Consider the following 23,814-nt stretch of genomic DNA (forward strand, 5'->3'; position numbering starts at 1 on the left):
TAGAAAAACTAACTCACCTTTATAAATAAGAGGCTTATCTTTATCATCTGATTTCTCCCTACTAGCCAATTCAAGAAAATCTTCAATCAAGTCCAATGATATGAGAGATTGGCTAAAAACGAGACTAAAAAATATAAAGAGATATAAATGCTTCCTACTAAAATTACTAATATTTAAAATGACAAACACAGAAGAAAATAACCACGTCATTTAATTCCAAACATGCCTGCAAAGCTCTGGACTCTCTATCCCACTTGGAATGTTTGGGGAGGCAAAGGGGAAGTGTTTGAGCTCTGTTTGGAATCCAAAGATTTCACAGGAACAGTATATATTCTACTTGTTTAAAGTCCCAGTTGAGCAAAGGGGTAAGTTGACTTATCAGTTGGCAAGATGTGACATGCATGTTTGGCTTGTGGCCCTAGGAGTCACTGGGCCTGGGGAACTGTGCTATATAAAGGGTATTGGTATACAGTTGCAGAAAGAGCTTTATAATTTTTCAAAATTAACTGTAAATTTTGAAGTAACTACTAGGGCTATGCTCATACCTTAATCTCTTACATACTTAATTCTATTCTTCAGAACCATTACTTTAATTCAATGTAATTCAACATTTATTACTGAGTATCTATTATGTACCCTGAGCAATATGCTAAGTGCTATAGAGAAACATACAAAATTCATGTTGTAGACTTTGAGGAGCTTACACAATCGCATAAAAATGCTAACTGCCTGATCGAAGATGATCTGGAATTTAAGCCAACATCTTGGAAAAGGCCTGATCCTAATCAGGCAGAGATCTAAGCTAGCTCTGGGGAGTGAATGAGGTCAGATAAGCCTTGCCATGAAAGAGGTGAGGGAGTCTCAGTGAAGAGGCTGGCAAGTGTATTCAAGTGGGCCAGAAAACAGCTGCTGATGAACTGTTATTCTCTGTCAGCTTTCTCCATTTACAGGTGGCTTAAGAGACAATACCATTGCTGTTAATATTGGCTCTTTAAATATTTTTTTTTTGCCCTAATAATGACTACAGGAAGACATAGAAGACATCCCTATCTAATTTGTACACTAAACTAGATAAAAGAATCAAATTTCAAAACGATCTCATCAGGCTATATAGAATGCTGGTTTGAGAGCAAAAAAAAAAAAAAAGAAATCAGGATCAAAGTTCTACAATTAAGTTAGAACAAGCTGGAGATTAGAAGGAAGAATGAATGTGAGTCTGGCATCAATCCTTGTAGAAAAGTCCCTAATGTTTGGTTGATCACAACTTTAGCATGAGCTAAAAAAATTATACATATGTAATGTACTCTCTGGCTGCATTATGAGAAATGATAGTATTAGTTAGAAAATATCCAGAATACTGTTTAACCTGGAAAGAACGTTTTGAGAGGATTACTAACAAATCTGAGAAAGTGAGAGGTCTGGAATCTAGATTAGATAAGAAATATTAAGAAAATTATATAAAATGAAAGGATTGAGGACATTTACTACAGAATAAAAAAATAAGGGAAGGATGAGGGGTCTTAACCATATGATGCCTGGGGTCCCTTACAACTTGAAGATACTAATGAGGCTATGAAATAATTGAAAAACTAGCATTGGAAAGAGAACAAAAACAGCCTGCATTGCCCCAGAAGACAAAACTAGGACCACAAGGGGGAAAGTTACAGGAGGAAGGTTTAAGGGACAATCACTATAAGGAATTTCCTATCAATCAACTTCCCAACAATGAAATATCTCATAAATAGTGAAATTTGTATCAATGGAAGCAACTGAGCAAATGCTGAAGAACTGTCAGGGATGCTGGAGAAAAACTCCTCTTTCAGTTGGGAAGCCAAGTTAGACGAACCTTCAGGTATCTTTCAACTATAAGCCTAACAATCTGAATGGGGTATATGGCACCCAAGTAAAAAAGAAATAAGGTGATAAACTCTGAAATAAGCAGAAGAAAGAGAAATGAGAAAGCATGAGTAATATATGTATTTTGATCTTCCACCATGCCCATGGTGGTGAGGAAGGCTTTAAAGGATCTTCTGAAGAAATCATGGGGCTCTTTCCCATTCCAAGCACAAACCAGAGGTAAGGTATGCAACAGGATAAGCCCAGTCTAACTGAATCTGAGCTACTGCCGGGGCAAACAGAGGTAAGGCTACCACAGAGAGGAAGAGTGAACAGCTTGAGAAAATGCACTTGGCCACCCCTGCCTCACATTAAGAAAATGTTTCATCAGTGTTTTAAATAAAATGTGTCTTACCTTCTGAAAGGTGAGAAGTAAAAGATACTGTCACGTCAGCTGCAAAACTTATGCCAATAGTTATTTACAAAAATCACTTTAGGAAAGAACTTACACTTTGTCTCCAAGTTCCTCTGCCATGCGCAGAATTTCAAAGAGAAGCACCATTTTGCCCGAATGTTCTAAGACCTCAGCATCAGCATCAGTCACAAAGTCTTTGTACCAGTCTGGAGCTGGGCTGCTTGGGTTGGAAGAAGAAGCTGTTTTACCTGAAGAGAGAGATAATTTCTTCAGCTTTTGTGGGGGCAATGCCCTTGTTTCTTCTTTAATGCCAATTCCTTCAGATAAGGAAGTCCAAAGAACATACCCATCAATAGTGAGACCTGAGGCTATTACAAGAGGCTTTGAAAACTGATACCTCCCTCATGAAAAAGTATAGCCACCTTTCCCCCCCTAAAACAAATTGAATTCTACAATAGGAAAATCACAAGAGAAAAAGGAAAGATTAAAGCACAAGTTCACATAGTTCAATGAAAGGAGGAGTTGACAGTCTGTCTTTACTAAAAGGGAGACAGGAAATTTAAAGCAAACTGACAATTTGTTTTATTAAATTTTAAGGAATACATTAAATAACTTCTAGTATATATTATGAGGAAAGGAAGCAGTTAGTCACCTCGAAGAACAGATTGTCCTAGAGTAACCTTCACTTTTTTAGAAGAAATCACTAGATGGGAATGGTAATTTATTTAGACTGCAGTGGAAAGCATAATGGATTTGGAGTTAAAGGACTTGGGTATGAATCCCATCTTTCTCCCTTACTACCCTATGATAACCTGAGCAAGTCACCTAATATCTTAAGCTTCTGTTCTTTATGTGTGAATAGAAAAGGGCCAGACTAAATAACCACCAAGGATACTTACAGGTCTAAATCCATGATCCCATGATTAATAAAATCTCTTCTCTAGCCTTAAAGAAAAGGTATGGTTTAGATGAGTGATGGGCAAACTTTTTAAAGAGGGGGTCAAAGGAAAGGAAATGCTCATCTGTCAGTTGTTTCTAAGGCAACTCTTTCCAAGTTTCATTGTATTGTATCCTCCTACTCATTGTATCTGTCAGATTAGGAAGAATGTCCTGCAGCCGGATAGAACATTTCAGGGGGCCATAGTTTGCCCATCACTGGTTTAGACAATAGTATGTTAAGGTGGTTCAGAACTTGGTGAATGATTTAACTCCACATTTAACACGCATTAGCTGTGTGACCCCTGGCAAATCACTTGACTCAGGAAACCTCCGAAGACTTCTTTTAGTCTTTTGGTGTATGACAGGAAGGGAATAAACAGTTATAAAGAAAAGTGCCTAGCACACAGTAGTTGCTAATCGCCCTTTTACCTCATTTGATCTTCACAACAACCATGGGTTGTTGCTGTTTAGCCATTTTTGACTCTTCTTGACCCATAGCCATATGAGGTTTTAGTGGCAAAGATATTACAGTGCTTAGCCATTTCCTTCTCTAGTGGATTAAGAAAAACAGAGGCTAAGTGACTTATTCAAGGTCACACAGCTAGTGAGAATCTGATGACCAATTTGAATTCAGATCTTCCTGACTCCAGGGCCAGTACTATCCACCTAGTTACTTCAGTATCAACTTGGAGGATAATGACTTGAGTTAAATGGTATTTTTTTTGGGGGGGTGGGAAGACAGGGGCAAGCTATTACCTTCTGTTTCAGTATCAATTCTAAGACAGAAGAGTAGCAAGGGTTAGGCAACTGGGGTTACATGACTTGCCCAGGGTCATAAAGCTAGGAAGTGTCTGAGGCCAGATTTGAACCCAGGTCTTCCTGTTGTTTAGTATATTAATCAATAAATTTTCATTAAATATGGCACCTCTTCCTAATTCTGGGTCTTTATTGGAGGGCAGATGACAATTGTTTGGGAATGTTGTATAGGGGATAGATATTTTTTGCCACACATAGCCTGATCACATGGGCCTTCTGATTTAGAGGTTTTGCAATATCAATTACTTATAATCACCAATTAAACTAGTATTGAATGAAGTACAAACGATAAAATATATTTTTCTCACTAGTTAGGAAGTGGAAAACTGTAAAGCAATTTTCTTTCATGGCATCTACAAGAAGATAGGGGAGATTTGATAGAAAAGAGCTACTTATTAAAAATCATACTGTATCTATAAAGAGAAAGAAAATTAAATGAAAACAGCTAAATTTAGGTCCCTCCTCTGCTCTTCCTCTCATTTCTCCCACAAGAGAGATTAGCAAAGAGGCTACAACCTGAATCTTCAACAACATTAGGAGGTATGAGCCAGGGTCTTGGACTTTAGTTACTGGAGTCTTAATCCTGAGAAATGCTGGATGTAAAAAAAAGCACATGTCTAAGCAGCACCAGAGCCCTCAGTCCCATCTCATGCCACCCCTCCCCACAAAAAACAACAACAGCAACAACCAAAAACCCTAGGCAGTACTCTTTTCTAGCTAAGTGTTACTTATCTATAAGGTCCCTTGCTGCCATACCATTCCGCTATCCCTTTCCTTCTCTTGAGTAAAGGGTATTCTTCCTTCCTCCATCCAATACTAGGTGGGTAGGGGCAAATATCGTGCCCTCTTCCTATAGAGATGATACTCATCTGAGATTTGGGTTGATCCTACTCCACTCTCAGCAGGAGGGAAATGGTGTTTGCTGGCCCACAGCCTATGGTTCAGAGTATTGTTTCCTTGAGCTCTATGACATTCAGAAGAAATAAAAAAGCAAAAACTACCAAAGGAATGAATAATGGGTGAAACTGGGATAGAGTACAGAGAGCTTGAGTCTTGGGCTAAAAGTCAGGGAACTCAATAATTTAGGGTTGTCTGTTGACCAATAAAATGGTAGGGGAGTAACAATTCTGGAACAATTTCAGTTTGGTGAACCCAAAACAAAGATAATTCAGTTAAACAAAACAGTAAGCTAAGTTTTTCTGAGACAATGTTCCATGTGAAATGACATTTATTCATCAAACTCACTTTCTTCCTGTTTAAAAGAAACTGCAGAGATGTTGGGTATTTCCTCCACACTTCCATCTCCACCTCCTCGTGACCTTGAATTCCAAACTTTGATCACTTCTACATCATTATCACTGCCACTGTCACTTGAGCTAGTATCCTTTTTCCCTTTCTTTCCCTTTGACTTCTTTTTCCTAAATAACAGAAAATTAAAGTGATTAGACAAAATACAGTAAACATTTACTTGTAACTTATGAGACAATATGGTGAAAGTTCCTTTGTCAATAAGCAAATAATAGTTTTGAAAAATTTACTTTCTTATAACCACATAAAAATATGATGAAAGGAAATAAATTATGACAGGTTTTATATAGTTCATGGGGGAAAAAGTTCCATTTACTTAGTATAATCGTCGGAGCTTAAACTCATTGAGGTTTCATCAGAATCTGAAGCTATAAATTCATCCATACTGTCTTCATCAAAATATCCCTAGGGAAAAAAATTAATATTTTTAGATTTTAATTAAGTACCCTAAACTAGACTGAAAATTTCAAGACAGGCGTTTGCTGTATTTTAAAGAATACAAAGCTCAACGTCAACTGTATAATTGATATCCTATTGCTTGCCTTCTCAGGGGAAGGGGAAAGGGAAGAAGGGACAGAATTTGGAATGCAAAAATGTTTTAAATTAGTGTTAAAAATTTTTTTAAATTTAATTAGGAAAAATTTAACAAAATGAATAAAAATGTATTTAAAAAATAGGAGGCTCAGGGAAATGAACCATTATTTTAAATGTTCATAATTACACTGCATATATAAATAGGCCCACTAGAAATAGCAGGAAAAATAATTGAGTGACTCAACAATAGGACTCCTAATAAATAAGAAGTCTACCTAGTATTTGGCATAATTTATTCTAAGCTTTCCACAGAGATAATAATAAAATTTCGATTTAATTGATTTACCTTGTTTTCTTTGCTTATATAATCCAGCTGCAAACACCAGGGGTGAGTCCAGATTCTGCTTAACATCTGGAAGTCCTGGAAAAGTTTTGCTCCTGCTTTCCCTCTTCCGCCTTCATTGCTATTACCAACACCTGATAACAAAAGGTAAACATTAAAAAAAATCTAAATAAAAAAATATTCAATTTTGAGTTTTTCCCATTTGAAATCATTTCCAAGTACAACTACAAATGCATATTTTTCAACTGTTTAATTAAATGTTACAGGTTAAATGTTAAAATTAGATTGTTCCTTTTTAAAAGAGAATCATTCCGATATGAAAGGAAACTTCTTTTACTTCATAAATTCCATTTCCATAAGGCTCACAGAAGTGGAGTTACAAAAATGCCAATATTTCTAAAGAGAGAGCATTATGGAAAGTATTTCTAATGCTGATTTTACTTATTAATCATATTAGGCAATTTTAACCCTTAATACTTCAGTACTGAATGTGTCATCCGATGAAGTATAAACTGCACTCGAGAAATATAGTGGGGATGCATGTTTGGACCTGACCAAATAGCTACAGAGGAAGTCTGTGTTGAAGGCAAAATAATTTTCAATTAAGAGTGATTTGCTTTCAAAATCTATCTAAGTAGGAAAGATACAAAAAGAATGCAAAATATCACAGTGAGTGAAAATACCAAAAAAGAAAAAAAAAAGGTGAATAAGAAAATATTATTAACCAATAATCCATCTGTCTACTTTTTCATCTCTTTAAAAATCTTTATCCTTCGAGGATATCATTGGCAAAATTATGAAAATTGAACAGGCAGTTTTTCACAGAAAACAAGCTTTCAATACATAAACCTATCGATTACAAAATAGCATTAGAATCAGTAGAATAAATAATAGCCATCCTCCATTAAGATCATACAAGAATTTAGATATTTTTTGCTCCTAGGAGACTAAAGAGATGTGAATACAAAAATAACTTTAATAATTCTCATTACCAATGTGAAATGAAATCTAAAACAAGGAGACATCATCACAAGTGTCTATCATCCATGAAGAATATTTGCAGAAAATCAAAATGAGATAGAGATTCCTTTTTATAGATAATAAAGTCTTTAAGATGTGATTTTTGGAGAATCATTGTACAGTAGATAGTGCTAGAGAAAATCGGGAAGACCTGGTGTCACAAACTGCCTCTGATGTTTATTCTTTGATTGTGGATGTCATTTTATTTCTAAGGTCCCAAGTTCTCACTCTCAATAATCACATGATAATTGAGAGGTGCAAGTGAGATAACATATGTCAAACCATGAACTGTACAAATGTTCATCCTTATCTTCTTTCTGTTTGCAGATGGCATTATGTTGATTTATCTGACCTCAAGATACTAGGATAAGTAAGAGAATTTGCCCTTTAGTAGAGATCTTAGCAACCACCTAGTCCCACTCATACCATAAAGGAAACCTCACCATAAAATAACTGACAATTGCTCACTCAGCATCTGCTTGAAGATCTTAAGGGAAAGGAAGCCCATTCCATTTTTGAACAATTCTCATTATTAGGACATCAAGTCTAAATTCTGCTCTTTTCAGCTCCCATTAACAGCTTGTCATTCTTTCTTTTGGAGCCAAGAAGAATAAGTATAATCCCTCTTTCACACGATGACTCTTTAAATAGTTTGAAGATAGTTACTGTGTCCCCCCGAGGCTTCTTTTCTCCAAGCTACATACACCCCCAGTTACTTCAGTTGATCCTTATACAAAACAAACTCAAGGTTTCTTCACAAATCTTTGTTCTGTTCTGATGATTTCCAGTGGGTCAATGTCCTTCTTAAACTGAGGCATTCAGAACTAAACAAAATATTCCATGAGGGATGACTAAGGCACAGAACAGAGTAACTGTCTCTTCCTTATTCCTGGAAGCTGTGCATCTCTTAATAAGGGTCCAAGATAGTGGTAGTTTTTAGGTTGCCACACACATTGTTGTTACACATTAATATCTGCATTTGCTGAAGAGATCAACCTAATCTACCTAGGGCAAACCAAGTGAATGATGAATCTGCTTGTTCTACCCATGACAACCATTCTAGATTATTCCCTCAAGTGGCACTCACAAGTTGAGTCTCCAGAAAAAGGAGTACCACCGTTCAGGACTGCTCATTAATGTGATTCACATTAACATTCAGACAGTAAATCAATTAGTTTTAGTAAAGGCTAAAATCATATACTAAGATGGAATAGTAAGAACAATTGGTAAAAAGTATTACCCCCAAAATTGCTGGGGCATTCTCTCCCACAAATATACACAGTATCCATGGGAAGTGTTGAAATAGAAATTAAAATGGCACTAAGACACATATGTAATATACACATGTGACAAAAGATAATTCACAACTCCTGGTACTGCATGTCCTAGAAGTTCTTTTTCTTTGTAGGATTTTCATGTAGCTTTCCTTGAGTAGTGTCTCTGCTAAATGGATTGGGTTCAACTGTGCTCTCAAGAGTTTACAACTTTCTTTCTTCCACAGCTGGTATTCTCTCTGCCATGAGGGGTCATACTCTCTGAAGGTGCCTCCTCCCTTGGGTGATTATTTTTCCATATCTGTGTCTGTTCTCAGGTATGTGTTTCTGCTCCTGGCTGGAAATATTCAGTAGTCTTCTGCTGGTCCAGTACCTCTGATGAAATGGCCATTGGAGGAAACAGAAGAAAAATTTACCTCTTCCCCCTACCTGCTGCCCTCTACTAAACCTGAAGGGGTTTGCATCCATAAAGCCACTAGAAGTCTGGGCTCCACAATTGTTGAATGATTTGTGATTTCATAGGCAGATAACAAGAAAGATGGAAAACAGATGGAAAGTAGGAACGTGACACAAAAATACACAAATATTAAAAGACCTGAAATAAGGTCTTCAATACCTTAGGTAAATCCACTATGGAGGACTTATGGAAGAACAAGGACAAGAATAACTCAGGATAATAACTTGATGAAGGGTTGCTATCTGCACAGATAAGGGGAAAGAACTAAATTGATGGCTTTATGAAATACCTGGAGAAAAGGCTTCCTCAGTAAGTTAATGGAAAAACTCAAGAAAACGCTGGAAATTTTTATTTTTTGACATTTTCTTCAAAAATTTTAAAGAAAAATTTCAATTTGCCTAGGTACAATTTTAGCAGAAATGGACACATTATCAACAAGTATTTATTAAAAGAGCCATTCTCTAATCGATAAATAGGCAAAGGACACGAATAGGCAGTTTTCAGAAGAAATCAATGCTATAGTCCCATTAAAAAAAGGCTGTAAATCACTTCTGAATAGATAAATGCAAATTAAAACAACTCTGAAGTACCACTTTACACACATCTGATTGGCTAATATGAGAGAAAAGGAAAATGACAAATAATGGAGAGGATGTGAGAACATAGGGACACTAATGTACTGTTTTGGTTTTTTAAAAAAACCTTAATCAATACTATAAATTGGTTCTAAGGCAGAAAAGCAGTAATAGCTAGGTAATAGGGATTAAATGACTTTCCCAAAGTCACATAGCTAGAAAATGTCTGAGACTACATCTGAGCCCAGGATCATCTGTCTTAGGTCCCGGCTTTCTATCCACTGAGCCACCTAGTTGCCCCCTCATTAATGTATTCTTGATAGTTATATGAGCTTGTCTAAGCAGTATGAAGAATACACTGGAACTATGCGAAAAGGATTATAAAACTGGGTATACCCTTTGAGGGAGTAATATCAAGACAAGGTTGGTTCCTCAAAGAGACCAAAGAAAAAGGAAAAGGACCTATATACAAAGAAATATTCATAGCAGTTCTTCTGATGGTGACAAAAACTTGGAAAATGAGAGGATGCTCAACAATTAGAGAATGGTAGAACAAATTTTTTTATATAGAGCACTACTGTGCTTTAAGAAATGAGGAAGGGTGGGGGCAGCTGGGTGGCTCAGTGGATTGAGAGGTCCTCGGTTCAAATCTGACCACAGACACTTCCTAGCTGTGTGACCCTGGGCAAGTCACTTGACCTCCATTGCCTAACCCTTACCACTCTTCTGCCTTAGAACCAATACACGGTATTGATTCTAAGATGGAAGGTAAGGGTTTAAAAAAAAAAAAAAGGAAAAGGAAATGAGGAAGGGAATGGTTTTAGAAAAACTTTATATAAGTTTTATATAAACTGATGCAAAGTGAAATGAAAATGGAGAGAATCACTGTGTATAGAAATAGCAATACTGTCAATGATGTTCAACTGTAATAAACTTAGCTACTCATCAATACAATGATACACAAGAATTCCAAAGAATCCATGATGAAAAAGAGAATTGATGAACTCTAAGTATGGATTGAAGCATCCTTTTTTAAACTTTCTTTCGTGTGTGTGTGTGTGTGTGTGTGTGTGTGTGTCTGTTTTCCTTTGCAACATGATTAATGTCGAAATGTTTTTTGTGACTTCACAAGTATAACTGATATCATATTGCTTGCCTTCTCAATGGATGAGAGGAAAGGAGAGAATTTGGAATTGAAAAAATTTTTAAATGAAATGTTAAACACAGAAGAAAAACATTTGGTTTTTCTCTTGTTTATATGGTTATTAGATGTGAGGTTTTGTTTTTTAAAAGATTATTACAAAAATGAGTAATATGGAAATAAGTATTGAGCGATAATACATGTATAACATAGGGGAATTGCTTTTCAGCTCTTGGAGGGGGAAGGGAAAAGGGGAGGGAAAGAACATGAATCACGTAACCATGAAAAAATACTTTAAAAAAATAAATAATGTTGAAATGAAAAATATATATAATTGGGAAATATTTTTAAAAATTTAAAGCATTTACTAAGCGCCTATCCTGTATCAGGCTCTATGCTAAAAATGCGGAACAAAGCCAAAAGCAACCATAATCCTTGCCATGAAGGAACTTATATTTTAGCTGAAGGAGACAAAAATGGACAGGTCCAATAGGTAGAAGCAAAATATGGTAAAAAGTCATTTCAGTGAGAAAGTACTAGCATCTGGGGGGGAAATCAGGAAAGATCTCATGTAGAAAGGGATACATGAGTTGAAATCTAAATGAATAAGGATTTAGAACAAGGCACAGTTAGCTAGACTGCAGTGTAAATAGAGGGAACTAATGTGCAGAAAGCCTAAAAAAGTAGGTTGGAGACAGGTGGGCAGACAGAATTGTTTATATTTTATCCAGGAAGATGAGGGAAGCCAATGGATTCCTAATAGTGGTAATAACACAGTCAGACTTGAGCTATGGGAAAATCATTTTAGCAGCTATGTGAAGAAGAGATTGGAGAGGGGAAAGTCTGGAGGAAGGTAAACAAATTACAATGTCAGTAAGGTAAGCTCAAGTAAGAGGAGAGAAAGGCTTGAATTAATATGCTTCCTGAGAGTATAGAGAAGGGCTAGATATGAGGTGTTATGGATGGATATAGATTAAGACCTTAAAAAAAAAGAACAGGTATATGGAGTGAGGGAAAGTGAAAAATTTAGGATTCCACCACCAAGGTTTTGAATCTGAGTAAACAAAAAATTGGCTCTACTCTTGACAAAAATACAGAAGTTTGGAAGAGGAGAGCGCTTGGGGGAAAAAGGAGTTCTTTATTAGATATTTTGGAAGAATGAACTGGCAAGTGGGTCAGAAGTAGAGAGCTGGAAAACACAGAGAACAATGAAACTCATTAAGGTTGCTGTAGTATTTGAGAGTCTAAAGAAGGAAGAATGACCCAAGATGAAGCCAGAATGCTGAGCTATATGCACACCCATAAAGGAGGCATTACACAGATAATGATGTAGCAAAAATAAATAAGAAGAAAAGATGAGAACCAAGAGAGAGCAGCAATATGAAAAGAGAAGAGAGAATACATCCTGGAGGAGACAGTGGTTGGTAGTATAGTGTTAAATGTTACATAAAGATCTAGAAGGATGAAAACTAAGAAAAGGCTCTATTAGTTAATAAGTACTTTCTCATTGTTCCCTGATATTTTAAAAACATTTTGCCTCAACTTTCTTATATTACAAAGTCAGGAACTAACATATTTCATCATATTGTGAACTTTCAATTTCCTAAGTCTGAAAAGTTTTGGTTGAAGAATTTGTCTCTCTATGATTGTTTTATTTAGCTAATCAAGAATAACTTTAACTTCATTGTTATGAGACTTCAGTCAAAGAATGCTGACATTATTGTTAACAGATTAAATTTATGTTTAATGGCAGAGAACAAAAATGTCATCTTGATGCCAGTTAGTAAAGTAAAGAATACTGCTTTTAAAAAATGAATTGAACATGACAAAACCAGTGGAAATGTGCATTGGCCATGGGTGGGGGGAGTGAGGGGGGTGAAGGGGAAAGTAGGAGCATGAATCATGTAACCATGTTAAAAATGAATATTAATAAATGTTTAAATTTTAAAAAAATGAATTGAGAGTTCAGTTCAATCATTACATCTATATTACAGGACTTTTCTATGTCAGGGAGGGAACTCTGTTTCACCCTGAGCCTCAGAAGCCCAATCAATGAATGATAACATGGAAATACAAGGCAAATTTGTAGTGGTTTTGGAAATGCTTGCTGACTGATTAAATGATTGGAGCCAGGAACAAGTACAGTGGAAGGGGTGTGGTAGAAAAAGATCAGAACCCAACAAAAAGTGAGTCTAGTTTATCTTTCCTATTCCATTTCCCTCACTTCCCAAACCACTGAATGTATTTCTCATCTTCCCTAATCTTTATGTTTCCTAATTTTTCCCCTTTACAAATATTTAAGAAAGAATGTTTAACTTTGTTGGTGTTGATACTCCTACCATTTTTATATACTATAGCTGCCCTACATGGACTGGAAATTGCTGTGATAAAAATTCTTCACCCTATATATAGCCAGCTTGGTTTTGAGATTCCTATGAGTTTGAACATCATATGTACATCAAAAAATTATATTTAAGATATTGTCTGTTATTTCTTGTATTTCATAGGATCAGAGACTCAAAACTAGAAAAGATCTCAAGAGGACACCAAATGCAATCCTTTCATTTGCATACAAGGAGACAGAAGAATAGAGTTTAAGTGATTTGTCTCTGGTCACACAGTTTTCTAGGGCAGGATATAAACTAAGCTGTTTCTGATTCCAAGCCCAGTGTTCTACTTGCTATTCTACCTCTCAATTAGGATTTGTGTTCCCCATTCTCAATACAGTTTTCATTTCATAGATCTTGTACTCTCCTTTCAGGCCTCAGCATGGTAAAGAGGGAATATTGATTGTTCAACATCTCTGCCCATTCAAAAGGAGTGGAGCTGGGAGGTAGGGGAAAGAAACACAAGTGTAACTTAGTACTAAGAGACTCTACATCATTACCTGGGAGGCAGGTAGCATTTTGGGGGTGGGAGTGGGGTGGGGTTCACAATCCCCCCCCCAAACTAAAGTAAGGCCAGGAAACAATTTGCTTCACTAAGTATCCCACTGTATAACATTTTCATTTGACCCAAAATGAAAAAGATGTTTTAATTTAAGTTCCCTTGAATAAAGCTTATAAAGAGAAACCACAGGTACTTATCAATAATATGGTTTCTCCAAAGGTATAGCTGGCAAGAGCCATATAGCAAGCACTCATTCTTGTGTTTTAAGGCTAATTGAGGGACTTTTGTGTGAAATCTTATGTTTCTTTTCTGCTTCTATATGACAGGACAGGAAAAACAAAGCATCAAAGGAAAGCTAGCATACATCTTGCATAGAAGGGCAACAATCATTTGGGTCTGCAGAGTTTCAGAAACAGGACTTTGTCATAACAAACACTTTTTAGCCTGTATCTCTGCAGAGGATTTCCTTTTATGATAGCAACTGACCACAATGCACTGAGATTTAACTGGTATTGGTTTCTAAAATACATTACCTTGCAACATTGCCTGACATAGTTTCTGAAAAAATTCAAAGCCACAAAAGGTATATTATTTTCTTAAGCCCTTTTCTCAATGATAATACTCCTATCAATAACAAATATTTCCTTGTAAAAATAAAATCTATTTCATTCTTTATGGTAATATGTGGTACTCTAGAAGTAATCTGAGCCAGCTGTCTGTACACAGTCAAACTGCAGATTATAAATGCTAATATCAGACATATGTAACAAGAAAAAAAGGAACAGAAAAATATATGTAGTAGTTCAATTAAAATGACTGAACTTAGAATTATTTAAATGTTACTAAAAAATGGAAAATAGATAACGGAACTGACATTGACACTGACTAGAAAAATTTCATCTAGAAATTTAACCAATATAAATCGTCACAACAAAAGAATAGGAATCCAGAAAACATCTTATTCAGGAAAACTTTAACTTAAGTAGCCAAATGGAAAGAGATTGTTACAAAAGGCAACAACAAATTATAATAAATATTGTCTGCAAACCTTTAAAAAGATGATGGATAATTATAATTATTAATTTCTAACAAAGCAGAGAAGCAGTAAAGAGAAAAAAGCAGTTTTAAAAAATGTGGCAAGATATCCAACTAAGCAGCATGATGCCAAGGGGATTCGAGGAATAACTAAAAACAAAGAAAAATGGAGATTTGCAAAAGTCATTCAATTTTTCTACACGAAGAGAAGGCCCACCATAGCTGGGTCCTAACATGCTACACCTCAAGATGCTTATAAAAAGGCACAGAAGCAACATAAAAGAGGGAAAAAAAGATGCAAAAAGCAATTGGATTGAACCAAGTAAATTCAGAAAAATGGGGGAAATCACATCATTTTCAAGTTGAAAGAAACCTCAGAAGTTATCAGATACAATCTACATGCCAAAGGAATCTCCTCTAAAATATGCCCAACATGTTTATTCAGTCCCACCTGGAAGAAATGCAAAGAGGAGGAACTCACAACCTCCTGAAATAGCTTATTCTGTTTTTGGACAGCTCCAATTCATAAAAAGTTTTTACTGCCATTTAGTTTAAATTTGACCCAATACAGCTTCCACCTAGCTTGTTTCTGCCCTCTGAGGGAAAACCAAACAAATTTATGTGCCTCATCATATCACAGACCTTCAATATGTATGCAGAAATCTTATTATTTCATAAGAATCCTTTCTTTAAAGGATAAACATGCACAATTCCTTCAACTAATCCTCACATGTACTTGATTCAAGGTCTATCAATATCTTGGTGGCCTTGCAATGAATACACTCTAGCTTATTTAATGTTTACCTGAAAATGTGGCACCCATTAGTCAATGCAATATTCCAAGTAAAGTCTGACAAGGTCAGAGTATGGGGGGAGTCAGCATTTCCCTATTCCTAGAAGGTAGCTCTCTTTCAAAAGCCCTTACTGCATTACCTTTTTAAAAAATATCAGATAGTTGACTTGCAATTCACAAAAAGTATACTTTTATCAAAATGACTGGTATCTATGCTTACGTCCATCTTGTATTCATAAAGTTCATTTTATCTACTAACATTCATCTCTACTGAATTTCATCTAATGATTTAGTCTAGTGCTTTATCCTCTGAAAGTCATTTTAGGTCCTGACTCAGTTATTAACTATCTCTCTCAGTTCTGTTTAATCTGTGAATTGGATTAGAATACCAACTATGGATTTATCCCACTCATTGATGAAAATGCTAACAGTCCAGAGCCAAAAAGAGGTGCTGAGTTACTCCACTGGTAACTTCCTGACATACTGATGCTTAAACATTAACAATTATTTTTTCGGTCTGGACATCCAACTAGTTTTAAATCTATCTCCTTGCATTACTAACATGTCTCTACCTCACACAAAAACTCTATGAAGTTAAAAAAAAATCAAAAGTTTAATAAAAATCTATAAGCTATATCCATAGTATTACCCTCATCTATTTTAGTAATCTTATAAGGAAAAAAAGAAAAGAAAAGAAGTTAATCTGGCATGACCACCCCAGCTCATACTGCATAACTGGCTTACCTTTTAAAATCATTTATCTTCCCTGATATGCTTTATGTAAATTTTTCAGGATAATTTTTTTGTTGGAAAGATGATATAGCATACTCAAAAAGTTTCTACAGCGACTCACAACTTAAATTCATCAGAAAATATAAGTCAAGTTAAAAAAATTATTAAGAGTCTACTACATGTGTCAGGCATTGTGCTAAGCACTTGAGATAAAGAAAGGCAAAAAACAGTTAGCTCATTGTCAATGGGTATCTGTTCAAGATCTGTTTAATAATGGACCCCCGTTAGGCTGTTCATCCAACTGTGTATCACAGACTGGGCAAAAGGTTTCAACTCTGCTTTTCCTGGGTAGGCTGGATGGACTGAAAATTTGAATAATTATAGGTCTCATTTAAAAGGTTTACAATATTCTAGGGTTTTATGCAATAAATATGACATCCAACAACAGAAACTTCTAGAGCACCTCATCATTTGGAGGAATAACATTTTCATTTTAAACTCTATGATAGATGTCCTCCAATACATAAATTCCTATGGAATACATCTCCCTGTTGTTTGTATTCCTTGTTTGATGCCTTATAATCAGAATCATCTCATGACGTTATCTCTATTAGTGAAGCTTTCAAGGACTCTTGAGAGATGTTAAGGAGGCATTTTGACTTAACAAACTAAATGGTTTGATTTTTAAGAACAGTCAAGAACAATAAGAAAATGAAGCTCTTCATCACTTTCATTTTCAGTGAATTCTGTGATGTTAAGTATGCAGTCTGTTGTTGAATACCATTTATTGGTTACTTGTCTCTGTTGATGATGCCATCACTATGTGAAGAGATTATTCTCAAAAAAAAAATTGATATGATTCATCAAGGCAGAGCATGAGCTGATGAAGTGTTATGTATGATAACCCCAACTGTAGCACAATGTTAAGTTACAGTATAAGATAAATAGTGCCCTCTGTAAGCGACAGTCCTGCTGAACTTTGGAATGGGCAGGTAAAAGAACTGGGTTCAATTCTAGCAACTCTAATTTGGGAAAAACATTTAAAAAGTAGATTGTATTTAGAGAAGGACTAGGATGGTGAAGAGGTTACAAATCAAAATTGGGCATAGGAAGTATGGATGTTTAATCTGGAGATGTGAAGGCTTGGCCTCTGGAAAAAGGAGGAAATAAAGAGCCAGATTACAATGTATTTTCACATTTGATCAACTGTCACATCTAAGATATACCACTTACTGTGCTTGACTGGAGGTCAGAAATAAGAGCAGTGAGTGTAAGAAATGATAAAACTGGGAAAAAATTCTCTACCATTGAAAATTATCTAAATATTTCAAAAATGGGAAAGGACTTGTTTGTACAAAAATATTTACAGCTGCTTTTTTGTGGTGGCAAAGAATTGAAAATTAAAGGGCTATCCCTCAATTGGGGAATGGCTGAACAAATTTTAGTATATGGTGGTGATGGAATATTATTTTGCTATAAGAAATGATGAACAGAATGATTTCAAAAAGAACTGGAAAGATCTACATGAAATGATACAGAGAGAAATAAGCAGAAGCAGGAGAACATCATACATAGTAACTGAAATATTGTGGAATGATGAAATGTGATAAACTTCATTAATAATAGCAATATAAAGATCCAGGAGGATTTTGAGGAACTTAAGAAAAAGAATGCTATCTACCTCCAGAGAAAGAACTGTTAAGGGTAGAGATGCAGATTATAACATATGATTCATCACTTGACTATTTGGGTATATGACTTGGGGTTTTGGTTTTATAAGATTATTCACCTACAAAAATGAGTAGTATGGAAATGTGTTTTGCTTGACAAAACATGTATAACCCAGACTGAATTGCTTGTCAACTCTGGGAGGGGGAGGGAAGAAGGGAGGGAAACAACAGGAATCATATAACTTTGGAAAACTTATATGGAAATTTGTTATTAAAATAAAAAAAATTAGCTATCTAAATGAGGAACAGGCTATCACAGAAGGTCACCAACCCTTAGAGGTCTTCATATATAAGATGCGCATGTTGTAGAACCAAAGTCAAACATACCACCTATGGGCTGTGATGACCCTCACTGAATCCCAGTGCAGTCCAAATCATATTAAAATGCAGTTGGGAAACATTTCCCAAAATAAACAAAATGATTATAGGGCAAAGATAATGTTACTATGTATTTCTTATTCGTCCGTCATGTAAAATCCTAATCAAACCCAGCATCAAGGTAGCTGAGCAACAGGATAGGCGACTTGGAGGTCTTACAATGAGAAGCAAGAGAGAGGAGTCTGTACAATCAACAACAGAAATTCTGGAGTAACCTCTTCAAAGGGGACTGTGTGATTGAAGCTACTCTATTGTGAGAAAAATCAAAGGTAGTATTCATTAAAAAACATACCTAAAAAGAGAAAGATTTGTGGCACCAGATGAGGTTAGAACAAGTCCTTCTTTCAAAGCTTAGAAACCTTGACAATTAGAGCTTTAGATGTTTTATTCCTTTCAACTGTACTCACAAAGGAATGAAGCCTGGATTTATTCTAAAATCTTAAATACTTGCCTGCTCTTTAGATAGTGGGTCTTAACAATACATATCTAAGTGATGAACATTTTGGTGTTAGCTATTATGGCAAACAACATGCATGGTGTATGAAAACCCTGCAGCTGGCAACTTATCTAAGGTACAAAAAAGAAAGAATTTCAGGTAACACAAAGTCTTTCATCTCATTTCCACATGGCTTATTATTCAGTTATTTATATTTCATAAAATGGGCATAATGGCATATTCCTTTATAAAGTCACACTAATTATTCAGCATAAGAAATTACATAGCAAATATTGACAAATCATTTCAAATGGTCCCTTATTTGTAATCCCAATCTTACATCAACATTAACATTATCATAATATAATACATGATTCAATTCAATAAACATTAAGTGTCTACTATTCAAAGCACTATGTTATAGGATTGGAATACAAAGACAAAATTGAAACAAATATGATGTGCATAATTATTATTTTATTTTGTTTCTTAAAATTTTGTCTCTTAAAATCCTTACCTTCTATCTTAGAATCAATACTTTATAGTGGTTCCAAGGCAGAAGAGCAATAAAGGCAGGAAAATAGGGGTTAAGTGACTTGCCCAGGGTCATACACCTAGGAAGTATCTGAGGTCATATTTGAATACAGGACCTCTGGATCTCTAGACTTGGATCTAAATTCACGGAAACACCTAGCTGCTCCCTAACAAAGATTTTTAAAAAGATATGCACACAAGATGAAAGCAAAGCTAAGTAAAAGAGGATGAAAAGAATACTGCATGGTCCTGTAAATATAGTGTGTTAGTAGTGCTAAAGCTCATAATGAGCTGAGAAATTAAAAGTAAGGTAAAGACAAGAAAAAAGGTGTAGTTCTCTTAGTTATATTGAGGAAAAGAGGAAGATCAAAGAAAGGATAGAACCACTGCTTAGGGATGATGGCATAATAACTGGCAAGAAAGATGGAAGCTTTGTTCAATAGTTACATTTCTTCTGGCTTTCCCTGGCAGGGAGAATGATGGCAATGACAGGAAGGAAGATAACTTAAGAAGGTGGGGATACAACATAACTAAGGAGAAGATAAGAAAGCAGCTAGTTATCCTTGATGAAATCAAGTCACTTGGTTCAGATGGACTATTCTCAGATGAATAAGACTGCTGAGCTACGGCTAGTAAAATTTGAGACTGTGAAAAATGGGAGAGATACTAAAGGACTGGGGAAACCCATGGCTTTTTACAAACTCTTACCCTCTGGGCAGCTGGATAGCTCAGTGGATTGAGAGCCAGGCCTAGAGATGGGAGGTCCTAGGTTCAAATCTGGCCTCAGATACTTCCCAGCTGGGTGACCCTGGGCAAGTCACTTAACCCAGTTGCCTAGCCCTTACCACTCTTCTGCCCTGGAGCCAATGTACAGTACTGAGTTCAAGATAGTAAGAAGTACTCCAAGAAGTAAGGGTTTAAAAAACAAACAAACAAAGGAACAAACTCTTACCCACTATCTTAGAATCAATATTGTGTATTGGTTCCAAGGCAGAAGAACAGGGAGGGCTAGGTAATGGGGTGGGGTGGGGTTAAGTGATTGGCTTTAGGGCTTTATAGGATTTGGCTTTAGTAAGTTTCTGAGGCCAGATTTAAAGCCAGCCCATCACTAGGCCAAGCTCCAGCCTCAAGGTAACCATTTTCAAAAATGGGAAGGGAACTAAGTCTGCAAACTAAAAGTTAATGACCTTGACTTGTATCCTTGGACAAATTCTAAAAAGGATCACTGAAGAGGGTAAGAAACATTTAGAAAAGGGAGAAGGAATCACAAAAAATGTACTATGGATTCCAAAAATGAATCATGCCAGTTTTGGAAAAGGGTTACTAAACTAATTGAGAAGAGAAAGTCTGTAGCCATCTCCTCCTATTCTAGCAAAAAAAAAGGTGAAATGAACATGATGATGACATGATTGGAATTACAATTGTTTGGAGGTAGCTAGTTGGCTTAGTGGATGGAAAATCAGGCCTAGAGATAGGAGGAGAGATAGGTGGTTTCGAATCTGGCTTTAGAGATTTCCTAGCTGTATGACCTTGGGCAAGTCACTTAAACTCAATTGCTTAACCATTACTGCTCTTCTTACTTAGAACCAATACACAGTATTGAGTCTAAGACAGAAGGTGAGGGTTAAAAAAAAATCAAAATTGTTTGAATGTTTGGAAATCAAAGAGAAGTCATTAATGGTGAACTTGGTCAGCATGGTGAAATCTGCAGTGAAGAAATCAATGCTTAGCTCCATGCAGTTTAACAATCTTAATTTAAGTCAATGACTTAAATCAGTGATGGGCAAACTTTTTAAAGAGGGGGCCAAAGGAAAGGAAATGCTCATCTGTCAGTCTGTTTCTAAGGCAACTCTCTCCAAGTTTCATTGTACTGTATCCTACTCATTGTATCTGTCAGATTAGGAATAATGTGGCGGGGCCGGAGAGAACATTTCAGGGGGCCACATCTGGCCTGTGGGCCGTAGTTTGCCCATCACTGACTTAAATTACTGCAGATGGTATGCACATCTATTTTCAAGACACGCTAGGAGTTTTTTTCTTCTATTTTATTTATTCTCCTATTTTAGTTATAACTTTTATAGTGGATAACAAACAGGATACAAAAAGAATTTGAAAAGTGAAAACATTGAGCTGCATCAGTGAAGATGACACCCCCAGTAGAAAGCATGTAGACTCTCTGCTGTTGTTCAGACAGTCATGTCTGATTCTTCATGACTCACTATAACATGCCAGGCCCTTCAATCCTCCACTACCTCCTAAAGTCTGCCCAAGCTCATGTTTATTGTTTCCATAACATTATCTATCCATCTCATCCTCTACCATCCACTTCTTTTGCCTCCAATCTTCACCCACGTCAGGGTCTGTTCCAATGAGTCCTATCTTCTCATTAGGTGACCAAAGTATTAAATCAGCTTCAATATTTGGCCTTTCAATGAAGAGTCTGAATTAATTACTTGAAGTATGGACTGATTTGGTCTCCATGCTGTCCAAGAGACATCATAACCACAATTTGAAAAGTGTAGATTCTGTGGTGCTCAGCTATCCTTATAATCCAATTCTGTCAGTCAGACAATGATACTAGAATGATCACAGCAAAGATTATAAGAACATTTGTCGGGGACAGCTGGGTGGCTCAGTGGATTGAGAGTCAGGCCTAGAGACGGGAGGTCCTGGGTTCAAATCCGGCCTCGGACACTTCCCAGCTGTGTGACCCTGGGCAAGTCACTTGACCCCCATTGCCTACTCTTACCACTCTTCTGCCCTGGAGCCAATACACAGTATTGACTTTAGGATGGAAGGTAAGGGTTTAAAAAAAAAAAAAAAAAAAAAAAAGAACATTTGTCTGTAAGGGTGATGACTCTGCTCTTTAGTATACTGGCCAGATTTGGCCAAGGAGGAATTATCTTTTAATTTCATGGCTGCAATCACCATCTGCAGTGATCTTTAAGCCCATAATATAAACTCTGGCATGGCTTCCATTTCATATCCTTCTATTTGCCAGGAAGTAATGGGACCAGCTATCAAGAAAGGTTTTTTTTGTTTGTTTTTAAAGCTTGTAGACAGCTTTTAAACTTTGCTATTTCAAGTTCATCAAGAGGCTTCTTAATTTTTCTGCATTATATCTACATCATGACATGGTCAGATCTCAATGGAAGAACATTCAGTTCAGGATGCCACAACTGAAGGGCACTAATAAGCTGGCCTAGAGAATTCAGGAAGTCATGTGAGAATAACTTCAAAGAGTTTAGGATCTTTGTCCTGGAGAGTTCTCAAAAGAAACATGGTCAATAACTCCAAGCCCTAAAAGGACTTCAATGGAGAAGAGATTAGACTTGTTCTGCTTGACCCAGGAGGGCAGACACAGTATCAATGGGTGTTGTGTGCTAAGAGGAAACCATAGGCTTAATATTAGAAAAACATTTCTTTCAATTAGAGCTGTCCAAAAGGGGAATGGGTGGCCCCAAGAGCTGGTGAAGTCCTTCAAGAAGAGGATGGATGAACATTTGTAAACATTCAAGTGAAACTTATCTCCTAAGTGTGGATTGGCCTAAAGTCCCTTCCAACTCTGAACTTCTGGGGAAAGTCTCTAACCTAGAGAAGCATATCATGCAATAGAGGTCACTAAAGGGTAGAGAGAAACCAATTCTTTCTCGCTTTATTTGTACAATGACTACAATGCAAGGTAGAAAGTACTGTGAGCAAAGAATAATTCAGCCAAAATTCATAAGGGAAATGAGATGAGGCAAGAAAAAGTCTAAAAAGCACATTGCCTGGCATGTAGTAGGTACTTAATAAGTGTTTATTAACTGACTAAAGTTCAGACACTTTACAATTTCAGTTTGATTTTACCCCCCCCCCCAATAAATAAATAAAACAAAAAACTGCTGGAAGTATCTATGGAAACAAAAAAATCTGCACCCCAATGGTCTCAAAAGGCGGAACACATCTTTTCCCAAGTGGGTCTTTTCTAGAAAAGAAACAAATCAATATTGTTGAATTTATTCTATTCTATTATGAAATATATATAGCAATGGTTATGATAGAACTTTCAGATTTCTATGTGTATTCATTTTTTATCCTGTCTTATTACTATTTCCTCCAAAATGAAGGATAATGAGATGAGTCAAGATTAAGGAAATATAGATAGGTGTAGTGAGAAGTTTCTTTTTCTTTTTTTCTCTCTTCTTTTTAAACCCTTAACTTCTGTGTATTGGCTCCTTGGTGGAAGAGTGGTAAGGGTGGGCAATGGGGGTTAAGTGACTTGCCCAGGGTCACACAGCTAGGAAGTGTTGGATTTGAACCTAGGACCTCCTGTCTCTAGGCCTGACTCTCAATCCACTGAGCTACCCAGCTGCCCCCTAGTGAGAAGTTTTTTAATATGAAATGCAAATTAATCTGACTTCCTTTTTGATAGGGTTATTACTTAGCTAGTAGATAAGGAGTATTGTGGACACTTTACCTAGATTTTAAGCATAGTATTTGATATTATTATATAACAAACAGAGAGATGGGTGTGAGACAAAAATACAATTAGGTGGATTCACAAGTGGCCAAATGTTCAGTCCCAAAAAATAATCATTAATGAGTCAATACCAAATTAGAAGGCAGTTTCTAAGGAAACGTCCTAGG

At 36.2% G+C, this 23,814-nt stretch overlaps 1 protein-coding gene across 1 annotated transcript in view; it reads right to left on the bottom strand.

The window, feature by feature from the left end:
• Positions 1-23,814, bottom strand: part of ATRX (ATRX chromatin remodeler) — a 178,779-nt gene that overhangs the window by 53,475 nt on the left and 101,490 nt on the right. The window contains exons 21-25 of the mRNA XM_044682802.1: positions 6,195-6,356; positions 5,631-5,719; positions 5,252-5,424; positions 2,346-2,499; positions 18-124 (exon numbers count right to left, since the gene is read on the bottom strand). Coding sequence (XP_044538737.1) covers positions 18-124; positions 2,346-2,499; positions 5,252-5,424; positions 5,631-5,719; positions 6,195-6,356 — 685 coding nt within the window. The remainder of the gene's footprint in view (positions 1-17; positions 125-2,345; positions 2,500-5,251; positions 5,425-5,630; positions 5,720-6,194; positions 6,357-23,814) is intronic.

This window comes from Gracilinanus agilis, chromosome X, assembly GCF_016433145.1.
Source record: "Gracilinanus agilis isolate LMUSP501 chromosome X, AgileGrace, whole genome shotgun sequence".
In the NCBI taxonomy this organism is placed as follows: Eukaryota; Metazoa; Chordata; class Mammalia; order Didelphimorphia; family Didelphidae; genus Gracilinanus; species Gracilinanus agilis.